At 46.4% G+C, this 20,310-nt stretch overlaps 2 protein-coding genes across 7 annotated transcripts in view; one reads left to right on the top strand and one right to left on the bottom strand.

Moving 5' to 3' along the window:
- The window catches only part of TAF2 (TATA-box binding protein associated factor 2), a 162,170-nt gene extending 155,799 nt beyond the window's left edge, over window positions 1–6,371 (bottom strand). Inside the window, exons 1-5 of one of the 5 annotated variants that reach the window (XM_068134798.2) lie at window positions 6,109–6,371; window positions 4,198–4,252; window positions 3,812–3,972; window positions 3,536–3,654; window positions 1,357–1,498 (exon numbers count right to left, since the gene is read on the bottom strand). In XM_068134798.2, the coding sequence (XP_067990899.2) occupies window positions 1,357–1,498; window positions 3,536–3,654; window positions 3,812–3,972; window positions 4,198–4,252; window positions 6,109–6,161 (530 nt within the window). In that variant the 5' untranslated portion in view covers window positions 6,162–6,371. Of the gene's footprint in view, window positions 1–1,356; window positions 1,499–3,535; window positions 3,655–3,811; window positions 3,973–4,197; window positions 4,253–6,086 lie in introns of all 5 variants that reach the window. The other 4 variants (XM_078767761.1, XM_078767762.1, XM_068134799.2 and 1 more) reach the window with 4 other exon arrangements.
- A 7,596-nt stretch (window positions 6,372–13,967) lies between these two features.
- The window catches only part of LOC137414455 (ADP-ribosylation factor GTPase-activating protein 1-like), a 61,319-nt gene continuing 54,976 nt past the window's right edge, over window positions 13,968–20,310 (top strand). For both annotated transcript variants that reach the window (XM_068099992.2, XM_068099993.2), the window contains exons 1-2: window positions 13,968–14,280; window positions 14,449–14,558. In XM_068099992.2, the coding sequence (XP_067956093.1) occupies window positions 14,098–14,280; window positions 14,449–14,558 (293 nt within the window). In that variant the 5' untranslated portion in view covers window positions 13,968–14,097. The remainder of the gene's footprint in view (window positions 14,281–14,448; window positions 14,559–20,310) is intronic.

A 20,310-nucleotide genomic window follows, 5' to 3' on the forward strand; every position in this document is an offset into this window, starting at 1 on the left:
TAGTGTACCTCAAGACAATGTACATGTACCCATTCTGTTAAATATTTACATAAACATAAACGACCTATCAGTTTCCCTTGTAAACTGCCTTTAGCACTTTGCTGGTGATTCCACACACTGCCCAAAAATCTGGATGAAATTTCAACTTTGGCATCCAGGTGGATCATCTCATGAGATTTTCATTGGATTGGAAGTGGGTAGCCTTTCTTGGTGATTCAGTTTCTGGAATCCCTCCTCTTACCGTCTGCCATAACCTGTCTTGGCCTGATCATATACAGCCAGGTTTGCATTGAGACGCAGATGCTGCATTGGTCGTCTCCATTGTGCCAAATTCTTCCTCAACACAACAATTTTTAGCTTACCGCAGCGTATAAAGCCTTCCACTGTAGTTCACCAATATATGCTTCTCCAGTGTGGGCTGCAGCTCCATCAGTCCATTTGGCATATATTTGATGCCACTGAATCCAAAGCCCTAGGCATTTCCGGAAGGACAAGATAATGATCTCCTTCTACCCCACCACAGACAGAAATTGTGACTTTGTGGAGAGGTACTCGCAAACAAGATACAATCTCGATGACATTTGCATGCACCTTTTTGTTGGCTTATCAACATGTCACCTTCTCTCATTCATCCATCACTTGACAGACAGACACATGAATGAGCACAAGTCGAATGTACAAAGTCTTCAACAAAGCAAGAATTAAAAAAAAATAGCCCCATGGGGGACTGACGGTAATTTCCCCATGGTTTCTGAGAAGATTTGAAAATAAATTACCTGAATCTGAGGTGAAACACCCCTTTTCAACCTCTTCGATTGGGCGGATCCGGATGGGGAGCACAACCCCATGAGACATTAATGTTCTGATGTATTGTACCAAATTTGATCCATATCGGTCATGTAGTTTGTGAGGAAAATATGTTTTAGTGAATACAAGGGATTAGGGGAGGGAACCCGTGGCCCCCTTTTCCAAGGGAGATACGGCCATGGGGAGCACAACTTGTGGTTAGGGCATGGTCCCGATGCCGCGTATCCAGTTTGGTCTGGATCTGGTTGTTGGTTTCTGAGAAGATTTTTGAATGAAATACCAATATTTGGGGCATAACCCCCCGTTTCACCCAATTTATAGTGGGCACATCCGGATGGGGAGCACAACCCCATGAGCCCTTACTATCGTAATGCATCGTACCAAATTTGGTCCACAGACTAGCTACCGGGACCCACTCTGTAAGGTTATTTTGGACAAATAACCTAAATATGGATGAAGGGAAAACATAAGATGTGACAAGGCAAAGAAAAGGGTGACTCAAAAAGACAAAGTAGGTTAAGTGATGTGACATTAAGACAGACAGCTTGCCTGGATGCATTCTGATGTCCATATGAGAACACATGAGCCGCTCTCTCTGCCATGCTCTCTTCCAACTCAGGAACCACAAACTGCAGACCGCCTTTAGGCTGGTCCAGCCAGAATTCAATGTGAACTTTGAGACCCCGCAACTCTGCCAGGGAAGTGTCAATGGACAATACATAGATGAGATACGAGGTAAAACAATGATGAAAACAGACGATGGAACAGCTGGTGTTTAACAATACTCGTTAAATGAAAATGCTTGCATGTAAACAATCATGCATACGAGGAAAAACTACAAGGTAGACGACGAAACAGTCAAACTATTTTCAAACTAGAACGACACTCTTTGACATCACAACGTCGACCAATATGCCTCCGCCCACATTATTACATCTTACTATAATTCACCAAATGTCCGTCCGTCTGTCTGTCTGTCTGTCTGTCTGTCTGTCCGTCCGTTCAAAGGTACCGTAAAAACTGCTGAACCGATCGCAACGATATTTTGTGTGGGTAATCCTGGGATCTCCAGGAGTAAGATAGGCTATTTAGTTTTCCCAATTTCAGCTTTTGTCTCCAGCATTCTCAGGTTTGGACTCCGCATAACATTCGCGTTCGCATAACGTTCATTGTGAAGATGTTTTCATTGTGACGATGTTGTTTTCCCGGGGCCGCACAAACGGCTGCACCGATCGCTGCACAGCTGCACCGATCGGACTTGGTGACCTCGGACAAAGACCTTTTATAAGGACACGGGTTGAATCCCTGCTTGGGAGAATTCCAACCCCCTCCCCGCCATCACGGCCGTCTCTCCAACTTACAATCCCACGAGATATGCGGAAAGGACGACCCAAAACCAATATAAACATCATTAAACATCATTCGTATATAAACATCATCAAAAGTAAATAATGACCTCGGCCAAAGTTCAAACGACATTTAATCTCTACATGAGAGAATTCCACATCGCTATTTGGGCGGTGAATACGCTAACAGATCGCTGTCTCCATCGATCTTGCCAAGGCCGTAATAGCTGTCGGCTCAAAATCCTTTTAACTGTTGATTTGGAAGTTTTTGCAATGAAGGAAACACGTATCGGGAGTACATACGACATCGGGAGGACTAACTGCACGGGTCTTCAGTATCAAGCTTAAATCTCTCATGGCGGATCTGAAGAGCGGAATGCTTGGAGAAGTGGTGGGCTCCTTCGGCATGAAGGAGGATCAGAAACGTGGACTCCCACACTGCCACATCCTGCTGATACTTGCTCCCGCATGACGTTATTTTCCCGGGTGCCGCACAAACGGCTGCACCGATCGAGATTTAACGGATGTTTATATAAATCGTTTAAAAGAAAAAAAGCCTTCAATTTCTGATATTTAGCCTTTTCATTTGGGCCTCCCAATTGAAGCCCCGCCCGTAGGGCGGGTACCGTTGCTAGTCATCATAATACTTGTACCAAGTTTGTTTTAAATCCATTCAGCTGTTCTCAAGCTATCACATTTTTACCTGGCATGACATATGGCCTTTGACCTCTTGACCCCAAAATTTAATCAGTTCATGTTTACATCATTACCTGTGCCAAGTTTGATACCTGTGCATGTTTACATCATTACCGCACTGGATATCTGTGCCAAGTTTGAATTAGATCCCCTCAGCCGTTCTCAAGTTATAGACCTATTACAGACTTTGGCCTTTGACATCTTGACCCCAAAATATAATCAGTTCATCTTTACATCATTCTACATAAGTGTACCAAATTTGGTCAGAATCCCATCACCGGTTCACAAGTTATCGCGGTAACAGGATTTTTACCTAACATGACATCTAACCTTTGGCCTTTGACCTCGTAACCCCAAAATATAATCAGTTAATCTTTACCTCATTATACATACCTGCACTAAGTTTGACTAAGATCCCTTCAACCATTCTCAAGTTATCGCAGTAACGAAAACCTATCATGGCCGGACGGACAGCCGGACGGACAACTTGAAAACATGTCTCCGACGCATAAAAAAAAAGAACCATTTCAGGCAACGCATAGACATTTCAGCAATGACAAACCTTCAATAATGGAGTAACTAGAAGAAACCATAACTGGAAAATCTGTATAACTACAAAAGTATGACAGTATCAAGCATGTATGTAACACAGAAGAAGTGTATGGTCGTGACCTGCAAGCGGGTACCTTCCACATGCTCTCTTAATTCCGAGGGTATTTTGATGCACAGTTCCCCATTGCCTGAATCCGCTTCGACTGCTTGAACAGCAGCTGCATATGCACTCGAAAAGAAAGCCAGATTCCTCCTGGGGTTCACATGAGAGAAGTCGCACATACGATTACTCAAATTCTGCCACTCATGATCTCTTATTGAAGCAAAAACAATGATCTCACACCCAGTGTGCGTGCGCGTGTGTGCGTGTGCGCATGCGCGTGTGTGTGTGTGTGTGTGTCATGTCATACTGTTTCGTCTCGTGATGACACACTTCCAAAGTCGGATCGTTGTAAATAAACGCAGCCTCATAGTCATTCACACGGACCCGATAAATGAGACATTGCTTGCAGTTGAGGCGGATTTTGTTGAGGGATGCGAGGTAGGGGAAGATGGTGAGCTCCACGTAACCCTGTTAGGATGTAAACATTTGTGCTAATTTTAATCATTACACCACATAAACGAAATTGATAAAACACTTTTGGTTAAGTAATTTGGATAAAATGTAACACCAGTCAGCACCATGGAGGCTCTAAAGAGCAACATTCATTGGTAATAATGCAACTCATTTCAAATGCCATCACTATTAATTCCTTAAGTAAATTAAAATTGAAGGAAATATTAAAACAGGACTTACAATAAGAGACTTCTTCTGAAAGTTTATGTTGTTGATGCATAAAACCTGGTGGGTCGTAAACACAACAGAAAAAAAACCCCAATGAAAACCACATCCACATCCACATCCACAATGAAGCAGATGCGTGAACGTCGTCATTAAAACGACCCCATCGCATTTCCCAGAGCAACACATTCTTTTTCTTTACTCATTTACAGGGAGATTATTTGAAGGTGTAAAAATGTTGAGAAGCAAAATTACTCTGCAAAATATAAAAATCAAATAACGAACATTATTAAAAACTGCAATATTTATGGACATAAGGTCTTGGGAGGGGAGAAGGTGCACTGAAGGGGATGTTTGTGTGTTAGTGTCAATGTTATAGTGTTAATGTTATAGTGTTAATGTTATAGTGTTAATGTTATAGTGTTGATGCTGTGGTGTTGATGCTGTGGTGTTGATGCTGTGGTGTTGATGCTATGGTGTTGATGCTACGGTGTTAATGCTATGGTGTTAATGCTATCGTGTTAATGCGATGGTGTTAATGCTATGGCGTTTATGTTATGGTGTTTATGTTATGGTGTTCATGTTAATGTCATTGTGTTAATGTCAATGTGTTAATGTTATGGTGTTCTTATGGTGTTAATGTTATAGTGTTAATGTTATGGTGTCAATGTTATAGTGTCAATGTTATAGTGTCAATGTTATAGTGTCAATGTTATAGTGTCAATGTTATAGTGTCAATGTTATAGTGTCAATGTTATAGTGTCAATGTTATAGTGTCAATGTTATAGTGTCAATGTTATAGTGTCAATGTTATAGTGTCAATGTTATAGTGTCAATGTTATAGTGTCAATGTTATAGTGTCAATGTTATAGTGTCAATGTTATAGTGTCAATGTTATAGTGTCAATGTTATAGTGTCAATGTTATAGTGTCAATGTTATAGTGTCAATGTTATAGTGTCAATGTTATAGTGTCAATGTTATAGTGTCAATGTTATAGTGTCAATGTTATAGTGTCAATGTTAGTGTTAATTTTGTAGAATTAATGTTATAGTGTTAATGTTATAGTGTCAATGTTAGTGTCAATGTTATAGTGTCAATGTTAGTGTTAATTTTGTAGTATTAATGTTATAGTGTTAATGTTAGTTATAATGTTAGTGTTATAATGTTAGTGTTATCATGTTAATGTTATAGTGTTGGTGTTAGGAATGGAGTGGGTGTTTGAGGACATTTGGACACTTTCATTAGTGACCCAATGGGGCATATTGAGGTGTGTTCATTTTGCCGGTATCACTTGCATGAACCATATTATTTTACTGATACTTATTAGTCCACACCAGGAGGGAACTACGTCTGTCTGTCTGTCTGTCTGTCTGTCCCACCTGTGGGTTTCTTCACTTTATCCCCATACCCTTTGACCTATTCAACTGAAAGTGGAGCATGACTTTATTATAAGTTACAGAACAAGTTTCAGTTTCGGGACGTTTCGACAATTTTTCATGGAATTATGACCTTTTTGGACTTGGGAAAATATCACATTATAAATGGGTCCGTTTTCCAGACATTTCCCCCTTAGCCTTTAACGTATTGAACTGAAACCTGGTAGGGGACATGGATTGTAAAGCAATTGTACCTCTTGTCTTGTTATGCAGGTGAATGCAGTGCGTTTCACTATGATAACGGAAAATCATCAGAAAAATCAATGAATAGTTCATTTTGTTTGGTTGTAAAGCAGCAGATGTTAAACTATAAAGGTGGATCTGCCATAATGAGATCAATCATGGCGATAACTCGTAAGGACTGCACAATAAAACACAACGGGTGATAAAACCCGGTAAGAAGCGTTCATCGCCGTTCAAGGCAAACCGACCGAGACCGTCGCACGAACACAGGAAACCAAACACACAGAGAAAGCGGGAAAAACTCATAGTTTGAAAGGTCGGGGACTTTCAAATCCCTTGTCTCCCTTTTTCTTGTTCATGCTGGATCACAGTGGGGATCAAAAGCGACAATCGCTTAGCACATGGCGGTAGAATGTGCTCGAGTGAACGACGTTTGAAATCACACGAGATCGAACTTGTAAAGTACGAATAAGCCGCCACGAACTGCCAGATTCAAGCAACGCCAAACACCACAGACCGCAGCACCGCCATTTTAAAATAGCACATTGCGCAATTGCGGCCTTTGCACTGTTCTTTTAATCTAATATTTATTCCTGATTATCTTTAACATAATATTATTTATAAATTATCACGATCGATATCGCATGTGTTAAAAGTATACTTGAAACATTTTACGGGTCTTTCCGCTTTCCCACCAATACACCGCCTAACATTACGTGATTGCGTTGTGTTGAGATGACGTTTCACCTTTACTGCCAATACACCGCCTAACATTACGTAGGGGCCCGCGGAGCTGCGTAACTTCCGGTTAGTGCACGACAACAGTCACGTGATTGGATACGTTGAAAACAAACCACAAAAGGGCACGTGTTACAGCCGGAAATTATGGAAACGGTGTAACTTATTTGATCATAACTCGCTTAATTCTTGTCTGATCTTTAGAATTTTAACTTTCCGACAAGCTAGAAGTAATTCTCTTTCTAACAATATAAAGTTTTATGAAAAATAATACGAAATGTTTGTATGGCCGCCAGCGGAACTACGTCACTTCCGGTTACTGCACCCTTCGCGACAACAGTCACGTGATTGGATACGTTGAAAACAAACCACAAAAGGGCACGTGTTACAGCTTCCTTCCGGTAGTCTCGCCCTCACCTATGGAGTATGGACTGACAAACAGCAGTTAACTTACAAAAAAAGCAGACAAAAGCAATTATCTTGCATGGTTATCAATGGAATATAACCAAACAACCTTAAATGACTAAGGTAAATGTATAACTAACAAGCCCACATTGATGACATAACAATTGATGAAGCGTGCCCACACCTTGCACTTCCTCATTTTGTGCGCCGGATATGACCTAATAGTCTTGTGGACCCACAGCTCCGAGGGCTCCTGAAGTTAACGGGGCGAAACTTCGATGGCGAATGGTTCGCAGCTGATGATCCGAAGCACAATTGAATTGTTCAGTGGGTCAATTACAAAAGCCATTGGTAATTGTTTTTATTCGAATTATTGAATTCACAAATATTATACTGCATGCTACCATTTCCTTAGCTGCCCCAATTATCCCCACCTTGTGGGGTCGGCCGGGTAATGTTTTTGGCCAAAGTCTTTCACGAACTAGCTGGCCATGTCTGACAATAATAATATTCGCGTTCCCTTGCAAGGGACACCAACGTAAGTGGCCATTAGGCACATTGAAGCCTATATGCAATGGTTGCCAACCTATGGTTGTTTGTCCATGCATGTCCCATTTTTAAAGTCTTTGGTATGAAGACATTTGAGTGGAGAGAGCACAAACATCTCGGGCTCGAAGGAACCCTCCATCTACTTTGTTAACAATCCTCTTGAGGAAGTTCAATCATTCAGAATTCTGGGTCTCACTATCTACCATGATCTTTCTTGGGAAAACCACATTTCAAAGTTGGCCTCCAAAACCAGCCGCCGACTGGGCATCCAACGTCGTACAAAGTCCTTCCTTGGCGTACCTGAACTCCTATCCACCTACATGATGGAGAGGCATATATTGACGATGCATACAGTCACGTGAAAAAGTAAGTACACCCCATGTAAAGTTTTGACTTTTTCAACATATTTCAACATACAGCTATTTGATCTTCATTTCAACAATATTGATAGATAAAGGTGATATAATATAACAAATATCATGAAACATTTACATTTTGTAGTCCATTGTATAATTTAAATAAACACAAATGCAAATTTCGCATGTGGAAAAAGTAAGTACACCCCTACATTTATCACTACTTCAAATACCTAAAATTAGAATCCGGTGCACCAGCTCAGGTGCAAATGATTAGAACATCGTCGGAGAGGATCTTCGAGGAACCTGTCTTATTTAAACCTCAGACATTTAGTTTGGTTTGCTCTTTGTTGTTGAAGTGTGCGGCGTCACCATGCCTAGATCAAAAGAGCTCTCTGAGGCCTTCAGAAAGAAGGTTATAGATGCCTACGAGTCTGGGAAGGGATTTAAAAAGTCTCCAAACAATTTGAAATCGATCATTCGACTGTCCGGAAGATCATCTACAAGTGGAGAAGATTCCAAACAACTGCCAACTTGTTCAGGCCCGGCCGCCCCAGCAAGTTCAGCCCGAGAGCAGACCGCAAGATGCTGAAAGAAGTCTCGAAGAACCCCAGAATGTCATCACGGGACCTACAGGTAGCTCTTGCCACTGTTGATGTCAAAGTGCACGAGTCTACCATTAGAAAGAGGCTGCACAAATTTGATTTACATTTGAGGTGTGCCAGGAGGAAACCTTTGCTGTCCAGAAAGAACATCAGGGCAAGACTAAAGTTTGCCAATGAACACTGAGGCAAAGACCAGCACTTCTGGAACAATGTGCTCTGGACAGATGAGTCAAAGGTAGAGCTATTTGGCCACAGTACCAGAAGACATATTTGGCGAAAAGCAAAGACAGCATTTGACCACAAGAACCTGATACCAACTGTAAAGCATGGTGAGGGAAATATTATGGTTTGGGGCAGCTTTGCTGCATCAGGGCCTGGGCAGCTCACCATCATAGAATCCACTATGAATTCTTCATTGTACCAGAGGGTGCTTGAGGATAATGTGAGGCCATCTGTCGGAAAGTTGAAGCTCAACCGAGGGTGGACCTTGCAACATGACAATGACCCTAAACATACCAGTAAATCCACCAAGGAATCGCTGAAAATAAAGAAATGGAGGGTTCTGGAATGGCCAAGTCAAAGCCCGGATCTAAATCCCATCGAGATGTTGTGGGGGGATTTGAAACGAGCTGTGCATGCAAGAAACCCCTCAAACATCGCACAGCTGAAATAATTCTGCATGGAGGAGTGGGCAAAAATTTCTCCCAGTCGATGTCAGAGACTGGTAGACAGTTGTAAGAAACGCCTACTTGAGGTTGTTTCTGCCAAACGGGGCAATACCACCTATTCGAGCCAAGGGTGTACTTACTTTTTCCACATGCGAAATTTGCATTGATGTTTATTTAAATTATACAATGGACTACAAAATGTAAATGTTTCATGATATTTGTTATATTATATCACCTTTATCTATCAATATTGTTGAAATGAAGATCAAATAGCTGTATGTTGAAATATGTTGAAAAAGTCAAAACTTTACATGGGGTGTACTTACTTTTTCACGTGACTGTATATTGACGCAATGCCATGCGTGCAACACACCAAGGTGGCAGGATATAGCTGGGTCGACATTTTAACCCAGGGTTGATCTGCATACTTCTAAGCTATTCTACTACCCGCAATGCTATCCTACTACCCGCAATGCTATCCTACCACCCCCAATGATATCCTACCACCCCGATGCTATCCTACCACCCCCGATGCTATCCTACCACCCCCATTGCTATCCCACCACCCCCAATGCTATCCTACAATGCTATCCTACCAACCCCAATGCTAATCTACCATCCCCAATGCTATCTTACCACCCCAATGTTATCCTACCACCCCAATGCTATTCCACCATCCCCAATGCTATCCTACCACCCCCAATGCTATCCTACCACCCCCAATGCTATCCTACCACCCCCAATGCTATCCTTCCACCCCAAATGCTATCCTACCACCCCCAATGCTCTCCTACCACACCAATGCTATACTACCACCCCAAATGCTATCCTACCACCCCCAATGCTATCCTACCACCCCCAATGCTATCCGACCACCCCAATGCTATGCTACCATCCGCAATGCTATCCTACCATCCCAATGCTATCCTTCCACCCCAATGCTATCCTACGACCCCCAATCCCAATGCTATCCTACCACCCCCAATGCTATCCTACCACCCCCAAAGCTATCCTACCACCCCAATGCTATCCTACCACCCCAATGCTATCCTACCACCCCAATGCTATCCTACCACCCCAATGCTATCCTTCCACCCCAATGCTATCCTACCACCCCCAATGCTTCCATTTCCCCTGCCCACTCCCTCCACTGTCCCTGCCCACTTCTTCACTGTCCTTGCCCACTTCTTCACTGTCCCTGCCCACTTCTTCACTATCCCTGCCCACTCCTTCCATTTCCCCTGCCCACTCCTTTCATTTCCCCTGCCCACTCCCTCCACTGTCCCTGCCCACGCCTTCCACTGCCCCTGCCCACTCCTTCCATTTCCCCTGCCCAGTCCTTCCACTGCCCCTGCCCACTCCTTCCACTGCCCCTGCCCACTCCTTCCATTTCCCCTGCCCACTCCCTCCACTGTCCCTACCCACCTCCTTCCATTTCCCCTGCCTGCCCCTTCCACTGTCCCTGTCCACTGTCCACTCCGCAGGGTGGACGGTGGTTATGTTTTTACCCCTGCCATCAGACTGTTTGTCTGTGAGGGTGATATCCTAAATCTCAAAAATTTGTGGATAAATTATGACAAAACTAGGTGGATGAGTTGGTTTAGGTTGACAAGAACAAGCCGTTTAGATTTTGCTTCAGGTCCGAATCCAGATGTAACCTAACAGTGGGATACTACTTCTTTTTTCTTTTGTTTTGTATACAAGATCGAGCCTCGTGTAAGAGCTAACATTGATCACAAAAAGACAAACTGACACATAAAACATGAAACATATGTTAAAGGGAGCAGGAGACAAGATGGAGAGCAGGGACATCGGGAGATCTGTGGGAGGGAGAGGGCATGGGGGCAGGAGGCATGGGGTGGGGGGGGGGGAGAGGCGGCATGGGAAGGGAGGGAGGAGGCATGGGAGGGGGGCGGAGGCATGGGAAGGCGGAGGGGGGTGGGAGAGGCATAAAACACTTGAACATTGCTTGGACTTCCAGGAAAGAAGTCGGTATTTCAAAAAAGTGGATTTGGGGTGAATTAACGGGGGTAGAAAAGATCAAGGTTTTGGATCGGGAAAGATAATCGGGATATTCGGGATCGGGAAAAGATAAAGATCGGGAGGTCCTCAAGATCGGGAAAGATCGGGAAAGATAAAAAGATAAAAGATAAAGATCGGGAGGTCCTCAATGCCAAACAGGAAATTAGAGCAGTCTCCCTTGACATATCACGTGCCTTCGATACGGTCTGGCACCCCGCTCTGCTCACCAAACTCTCCTCTTTTGGTATCAATGGAAATCTCCACGCATGGCTGGCGGACTTCCTCTCTAGTCGTAGTCAACGTGTGGCCCTGAATGGGTTTCTCTCATCTCCTCCTCCTGTTCAGGCTGGAGTTCCACAAGGCAGTGTTCTGGGCCCTGTGCTTTTTCTGGTCTTCATCAATGATCTCTCTGACTCTCTTGAAAATGCTCTGTATCTCTTTGCTGATGACTCTACTCTCTGTCGCTCCATTCTTCATCCCTCAGATCGGCAGTCTGCTGCCTCCTCACTCTCTGCAGACCTGGACAAAATCACAGACTGGGCAAACAAGTGGAACATGTCTTTCAATCCTGACAAATCTCACACTCTTACGATGTCTCTCTGAAAAGACCGAATGGACAACCCTCCCATCCACTTTCTGAATAATCCTCTCCAAGAAGTTCTGTCACTCAAGCTTTTGGGTCTCACTATCTGCCATGATCTTTCCTGGGAAAACCACATTTCAAATCTGGCCTCCAAAGCCAGTCGCCGACTGGGCATCCTCCGTCGTGCAAAGTCCTTCCTTGGCACACCTGAGCTCCTCACCACATACAAGGCTTTCATCCGCAGCTCAATGGAATACTGCTCTCCCCTCTGGGCTGGTGCTCCTGCCTCACACCTAGCTCGTCTTCACGCTGTTGAAACCAAAGCATTCAGAATCATTGGAATCTCCCGCGATGAAGCTAACTCCAAGGGCCTCTCACTCACTCACCGCAGGCAGGTTGGCGGTCTTTCCATCTTCTACCGACTCCTCTCTGGCCTTGCCCCCCCAGCTCTCTCTGGGCTCTGTCCCGCAAATATTCCTACAGGTCGCAAAAGATCTGCCTGCAACCCTCTTATGGTCAAACTGCCAAAATCAAGACTCTCTGCTCACCTTCACTCCTTCATTCCTCTCTTCTCCCGCCTCTGGAACAAACTCCCTCACTCTCTTCAATCCCACTCCACCCTCCAGGTCTTTAAAACTGCTGTTCACCACCATCTCTTATCTTCCCCCATCCAAAACCTTGATCTTTTCTACCCCCGCTAATTTCACCCCAATGCCACTTTTTTGAAATACCAACTTCTGTCCTGGAAGTCCTTGGTGTCCTTGTGTTTTATACTTCTCCCTCCACCCCCCCCCCCCTTCCCACGCCTCCTCCCCCCAAGCCCTCTCCCTTCCACACATCTCCCTGCTCTCAAATGTTGTGTTTGTGTGCTTCCCCTTCTCTCCCCATCTTGTTTTCCGCTCCCTCTTTTTGTGTGTTTTGTTTGTCTGGTTGATTTGTTTGTGAAGTAAATGTTAGCTCTTTCACGAGCCTCGATTCAGTATACAAAAAAATAAAAATAATAAAAAAATAAGAGATGGTGGTGAAGAGCTGTTTTAAAGACCTGGAGGGAGGAGTGGGATTGAAGAGAGAGAGGGAGTTTCTTCCAGAGGCGGAAGAAAAGAGGGAATGAAGGAGTGAAGGTGAGCAGAGAGTCTTGATTTTGGCAGTTTAACCATAAGAGGGTTGCAGGCAGATCTTGTGCGACCTGTAGGAATATTTGGGGGACAGAGCCCAGAGAGAGCTGGGGGAGCAAGGCCAGAGAGGAGTCGGTAGAAGACAGAAAGACCACCAACCTGCCTGCGGTGAGTGAGTGAAAGGCCCTCGGAGTTAGCTTCATCGGGGGAGATTCCAATGATTCTGAACGCTTTGGTTTCAACAGCGTGAAGACGAGCTAGGTGTGAGGCAGGAGCACCAGCCCAGAGGGGAGAGCAGTAATCCATCCAGCTGCGGATGAAAGCCTTGAATGTGGTGAGGAGCTCAGGTGTGCCCAGGAAGGACTCACTTACTTACTTTGATTTACTTGTATGCAGAGGCTGGAAGCGATGCTTATTTTCCCCTCGCTACTGCGCCCATGCATGTATTCCGCTGGTGGGGTTGATACTTCATTGGATGATTTGCCCAGTGTACCTCCAATGCCGACTTGAACTGGTTGACAGTGTTTACATTGACTGCTCTTCCACGAAGTGAGTTCCAGTTGCTGATGCTTCTGACTGAGAATGCATTCTGCCTTAGTCTGGTTCTCCAGTGATACTTCTTAATTTTCAGTCTGTCACCTCTGGTTCTTGACCCCTCATCCATCTTGAAGAATCTCTTGACCTCCAGGTTATTCAACGTCTTGACAATTTTGAAGACCTGAATAAGTTCTTCGCTTTGTCTTCTACATCTGCCCTTTGATTCAAAACGTAACCTCTTCAACCTGGCATAGGTATACTCTCCACTGAGTGCCCGTTGTAGTTACATGCTGCCATCACTATTTTTTGGGGCTTTCAAAGAAATGTGCTTCATGTTTATTCCCACCAGGTGATTTATTTATTTTTGATGATGCATGCACTTGTCGGGTGGGTTGCATTATCTACAGGGCGTGGCTTGTTTTGATGGGGCGTGGTCTTTCTGAATAGGTATCGTGAGGCGAACGCTCTTTTTCATGATGTATTGTTTTGTTTGTGATGATTGCGGTGATAATTTCTCATTGGTGAATGTGGATTTTGTGCACTAACGGGTTAGGTGGTGCTTCCCCGCGTGGTCAGCACATTGAACAGTGTGATGTGGACACTTCACTAGGCTATAGTGACGCGGACATGCAGCACGCGCTGTGTCCATTCATCAAACACCGAGTGTGATTCGTGCATCCGATTGGTAGACCTTGCTTGTCGCTCCAGGCAGTGCTTATGTGCCAGGTGGGCCCCCGTGATCTTGGTGCTTTGTGTTTTTCATCCTTTACCAACCTCCCTCCCCCTCTCCCCTACCCAACCTACCCAACCCTTTCGAGCCTCCTTACGGTGCTGCAGAGCATGGCAAGTCCGCGCACTAGGCGCGTCCTCGCGGAATCGCAGGCAATCAACGGGGGCAACGTGAGTATAATATAGTTCTACGTAAATATTTTTCGAGAAGGTGATTCAGTGGGACTCGTGCATTTGTAAGAATTGTGCTTTTTCATTGAGGAGGGCTGTGCTTGATGCGAACACTCACTCCACACCCATGGGCCCTTTCTCTCTCTGCCCGGAGCTCCATCCATGCAGGTTTGCTTTGAGTGCAGCGCAGGAAATCCGCACTGGGCGAGCGTGACGTACGGCGTGTGGTTGTGTGAAGAATGTGCGGACCAACACAGAGCGCTGGGCGAAGGAATCAGGTTGCACGAGGGTTGCTGCGCAGGGAATTTTGTACCGCCCTGCCCACTCTTTCTATTTCCCATGCCCACTCCTTCCATTCCCCTGCGTGCTCCCTCCCCTGCCCTGCCGATTTCTCCCGCCCCCCCCCCACTCCCGGCATCCTGCCCCCCCCCACTCCCTGCATCCTGCCCCCCCCCCCCACTCCCTGCATCCTGCCTGTTCTCCACCTCACATCCTTCCACACTCACTTCCCAGCATCCCACCCACTCCCTCAACTGCCCCTGCCCACTCCTTCCATTTCCCTTCCCGCTCCCTCCACTGCCCCTTCCACTCCTTTCCTTTCCTCTGCCACTCTTTCCACTGCCCCTGCCCACTCCTTCCATTCCCCTGCGTGCTCCCTCCACTGTCCTGCCGATTTCTCCCCTCCCCCCCCCCCCCCTCCACTCCCGGCATCCTGCCTGTTCCCCACCTCACATCCTTCCGCACTCACTTCCCAGCATCCCACCCACTCCCTCAACTGCCCCTGCCCACTCCTTCCATTTCCCTTCCCGCTCCCTCCACTGCCCCTTCCACTCCTTTCCTTTCCTCTGCCACTCTTTCCACTGCTCCTGCCCACTCCTTCCATTCCCCTGTGTGCTCCCTCCACTGTCCTGCCGATTTCTCCCCCCCCCCCACTCCCAGCATCCTGCCTGTTCCCCACCTCACATCCTTCCGCACTCACTTCCCAGCATCCCACCCACTCCCTCAACTGCCCCTGCCCACTCCTCCCATTTCCCTTGCCCGCTCTTTCCACTGCCCCTGCTCACTCCTTCCATTTCCCTTGCCCGCTCTTTCCACTGCCCCTGCCCACTCCTTCCATTTCCCTTGCCCGCTCTTTCCACTGCCCCTGCCCACTCCTTCCACTGTCTCTGTACACACCCTCCACTATCCTGCCCTTCACCCCCACTTAATTTCCGACTTCCTGCCCGTTCCTCCCCATCCCCGGAATCCTGCCCCCCCCCTTCCCCTCCCTCCCACTTCCCCGGCATCCTGCTTGTTCCCCCTGGCCTCCTGACATCCTGCCTGTTCTCAACCCCCTCCCCATCCCCAGCATTCCTGCTCATTCCCCCATCCCTGGCATCTTGTCAGCTCCCTCAAATGCCCCTGCCCACTCCTTCCATTTCCTCTGCCTGCTCCCCCCACTGTCCCTGATCACTTCATCCACTTCCCCTGCCTGCAACCTCCACTGTCCCTGCCCACTCCTTCCATTTCGCCTGCCCACGCCTCCCCTGCCGACTCCCTCCTCTGCCCCTGCCCACTCCTTTCATTTCCGCTGTCCGCTCCGCTCCCTCCACTGTCCCTGCCCACTCCTTCCATTTCCCTGCCCGCTCCCTCCACTGTCCCTGCCCACTCCTTCCATTTCCCCTGGCCACTTCTTCCACTACCTCTGCCGGCTCCTTCCATTGCCCCTGCTCATTCATCCCGGCATCCTGCCCAGTCCCCCCAGCATCCTGCCCATTCCCCCCAGCATCCTGCCCATTCCCCCCAGCATCCTGCCCATTCCCCCCAGCATCCTGCCCATTCCCCCCAGCATCCTACCCATTCCCCCCAGCATCCTGCCCATTACCCCCAGCATCCTGCCTGTACCCCCTGACATCTTGCCCATCCACACCCACACCGGCATGCACGGCTTTGGCCTCCCATGGCGGCGACTCACCGCGCATACAGGTGCACGGTTCACATCCCTGTTGTTCAACCTCGCCCCACACTCACATGCCTCGGCATCGGACACAGGAACGAGCAGACATTCAAGCACACGCACCTCCCCAGGAAGAGTCCTATCCAAGCCTCTATTAACTGGACGCACTCCCCTTTCATACCATTGCCTTGTGTGTCCACGTACCTGGTAGCAGCAATTGCTCGCTCCACCAGGCGATTGTACCTCTCCTCTGGCTCTCTCAGCATGGAGTCCTGTACCTTAGGGGTCTCGCACACTTCGTCCTTCTATGCCCCAACACGTCCTCATGCCTCCTCTTTTATACTCTTTTATGTTCCTCTGGCACTATATCTTTTTATATTCCCCTGTCTCTCCCTCTAACGAGCCTGGTGTTGGCTTCGCGGTTAGGGTGCCGGCTTCGGATCCGAGGATCCTGGGTTTGAATCCCAGTTGATCGCTGAATTAACGCCAGGGGGGTTGACTCAGCCTGTCATCCTTCCGAGGTCGGCAAATTGAGTACCTGCTTACTGGTAATTCCCTGCGTGTCGCAAGAGGCGACCAACAGTGTTGGCGGCAGGAAGGGCATCCGGCCATAAAACATTGCTTCAAAAAGGGGACCACGGTGCCCAAAAAAAGGCCAACCCCCACTCTGCTGGGAAAAAATGGCCTCTAAAGGTGTTTTTGTTTCTCCCTCTAACCTCTTTGCTATTTTGGTGTTTCATTTTAGTTCTACTTCCTTTTTATTTTGCCCTGTCTCCGTTTTAATTTCCTCTATGTTCCCTTTACCCCAAACTGTGTCCTCTCCCCTAAACTGTTCTGGCAGCCCTTACTGTGGCCCAAATCACCTCTCTTATTCTGACTGGCCTGGCCGGCCACCATTCCCCGCTGCATGGCCCGCAAGTCAGCCAAACCCACTGCCAAATTATCATGCCTGGCCTCCCTCTTAGCCTGGCAATCCTCAATCTTAGCTGTCAGCTCAGCCTGGCCTGCCTTCATATCAGTCCCCATATTGTGCCTCTTAGCCAGGCCAGCCCTCATTTCAGCTCCACATGCCACATTTTGACTATTATTTATTGTCTCATGGCCAGTATGGCCGCAAATTGATGGTTGATGTACAATTTCTGGCCTGTAGAGAGGGATTTCTGGGTTCTGTTGGGTGCTGGGCTACTGGATGGGGTGGTGACTCTACTGTGCCTTCTCAATCCCCTTTGTGATTCATGCTGCCTTGATCACTTTCCGTATTCGTAAAATTAAATTAGCCCCAAATTGCACGCGGTCAAATAAAATATTTACTTTTGAGGTACAGTCTCCTGCACCTCAGGTCCGTATACCACTCCTGACACCAATGTTGCAGTTGTCGGACCCGAGCCAGTTTCCTAGTCCAAATCCTGACAAATCATTATTAAAGTGGTCACACTTCAGAGGATAGACAGGAATCAGGATAGACGGGAATCGGACAGTTGTCTCCACGGCAGCAGGCATGAATATCCGCAGAACTTCTGGCCAACTGCTGAAACAGTCCAAGTTGGACCGGCAAAATAAACTGTCACAGAATGGTGTCCAGCAGCCACAAACCAAGGGAGAGCAGAATAACGGAACCAAGGAGCTCAACCTGTACAGCAAGCTCTCCTAGCTGCCCTGGAAGTGCGTGAACACCGACTGGAATTTGCGCGTGGGCCTTTATGGCTTCTACGATGACCCACTCCATGACGTAGCCCTGCCATGCCTGTTCTATACTGATTGGCGATTTGGCCATCAATCAAGGTGCGCCCCTCCCTTGAACCTCCCAAAGGTTCCTGGAAAGTGTTTGGGGCATGACCCCAAAACTTGTGCCTTTACGGTCTTACGAGGCCAAATTCCATATTAAGGCACATTTAGGACAGATTGCAAAGGTAAGGACATTAATAAGGGATTTATTTTTATTTTTTGGGGGATATTGACCGGCACAAAGCCAGAAGGCCACTCGAGGTGGGGTCTACATAAAGAAAACAAAAGCAGAACAACCAGCTCCTTGGATTGAAACAAGACATGTAGAAGGTTGTCTCTTCACAGAACAAAAAGGGCTGGGAGGGGTGAGCTAGTCTGCTTCGAGACAACAGTGCCTCTGCCCTCATCGCCATGGGATTTAAGGGGAAAGCGGTTTTAGGCACAAACATTAGGAGGGGAGACAACAGCTTTCTAAACAAATATCAACGCATAATCCTTTATCACAATTAAACTAGGGAGTTCATCGAACACCTTACCCCGTGCAGTCTTGGGAAACAAGGACATGGGTAAGGTCTGTGAGCGGTAAATTTGATTGGTCATGATTATGTAAAATGCCATAATATTTTGTCCAAGTACTGCTTTACGGAAGGGTTTTGAAGGTGCTCATCAGGTGCTTTGTGTTCTACAGTTTTCACATACAGTGCTTATAGATAGTCTACACCCCCTTTCAAAAATTTCACCTTTTGTTGCCTTATAGCCTGGAATGAAATTGCATTAATCAGACATTTTTAAATTTAATTTGTACATTGTAACCCCCAACTTCCAAGTGAAAAATAAATTATACAAATTTCAGAAAATTAAATAAAAATACAAAACTAGAATATGTTGGTTGGATAAGTGTCCACCCCACCGTTGGAGTTTTGGGGGTGGGGGGGGAGACAGAGGGGAGGGGGCAATGCCCCCACTTTACTTTTTCTCAGTAGTTTACAATTAAGATAAAAACATCCCGTATTTAAACGTGAGTAACAATAATGAGCGTAAACTGTATTTGTGATTTCATGTACACTGTAACTACACTAACAAACGGTCATTTTGGAAGTCAGACTTAGCTACCCATTATTCATATTAAGCCCTTGCCCCCCCAAATAGAGAAGTCAAACTACGCCTATGCTCCACCCCCCTTGTAATAGCAATTGTAAGTTAGCTCAGGTGTAACCAATCACCTTCAAAATCTCACACCATGTGAATTGGCCTCCACCTGTGTTAAATTGTAGTGATTCTGATTATTTCAGAATAAAATGAGCTCTTCACCAAAATGGAATTGAATCGTCCTTATCACACACCCAACCTGTCCACAAAGTTTCGTCCAAATCCGTCCATAACGTTTTGAGATATCGTGCTATGTATCATTTTTGGCCGTATCTCCCAATGGTGAAGAATCATTTTCAAAACGATATTAGCCGGATCCGGTTCCGGATCTTCACCAAAATCTAATCATTTCGTCCTTGTCACATATGCTACATTTCTGCCAAATTTCCTCCGAGTCCGTCCACAACTTTTTGAGATATTTTGTTCACAAACAAACAGACAGATAGACAGACAGACAGGGGTGAAAACATAACCTCTTCAGTAATCAACTCTTCCTGTAGGTTTCCTCTGCTGGGTAGTGTATTTCATAGTAAAGACTCAACCATGAGCACCAAAGAGCTTTCAAAATACCTCCTGGGTAAAGTTGTGTAAAGGCACAGATCAGGAGATGGGTATGAAAATATTTCAAAGACCTTGAATATCCCTTGGAGTACAGTCAAGATAATCATTAAAAAGTGGTAGGTGTATGGTACCACCAAGATCCTGCCTATATCAGGCGGTCCCTCCAAACTGAATGACCAAGCAAAGAGGAGACCAATCAGAGAGGCCACCAAGAGGCCAATGGCAACTTTGAAAGGGATACAGGCCTTTATAGCAAAGACTGGTCACTGTGTGCATGTAACAACAATATCCCAAGCACTCCACAAATCTGGCCTGTACAAAGGGTAGCAAGAGGGAAGCCATTACTCAAAAAGCCCCCCTTGAGCCCCGTTTGAGGTATGCAAAAAAACACTCCGGCGATTCTGAAGCCATGTGGCAAAAAGTGTTGTGGTCTGATGAAACCAAGATGGAACATTTTGGCCTAAATGCAAAACGCTACATTTGGCACAAACCCAACACAGCACATCACCCAAAGAACACCATCCCTACTGTGAAGCATGGTTTTGGCAGCATCATGTTATGGGGATGTTTCCCATCAGCAGGGACTGGGGCACTTGTCAGGATAGAAGAGAAAATGGATGGAGCAAAACAGTAAAATCCGAGAGGAAAACCTGCTGCCC

The sequence above is a fragment of the Myxine glutinosa genome, chromosome 13, assembly GCF_964187855.1.
Source record: "Myxine glutinosa chromosome 13, kmMyxGlut1.1, whole genome shotgun sequence".
Lineage (NCBI taxonomy): Eukaryota > Metazoa > Chordata > Myxini > Myxiniformes > Myxinidae > Myxine > Myxine glutinosa.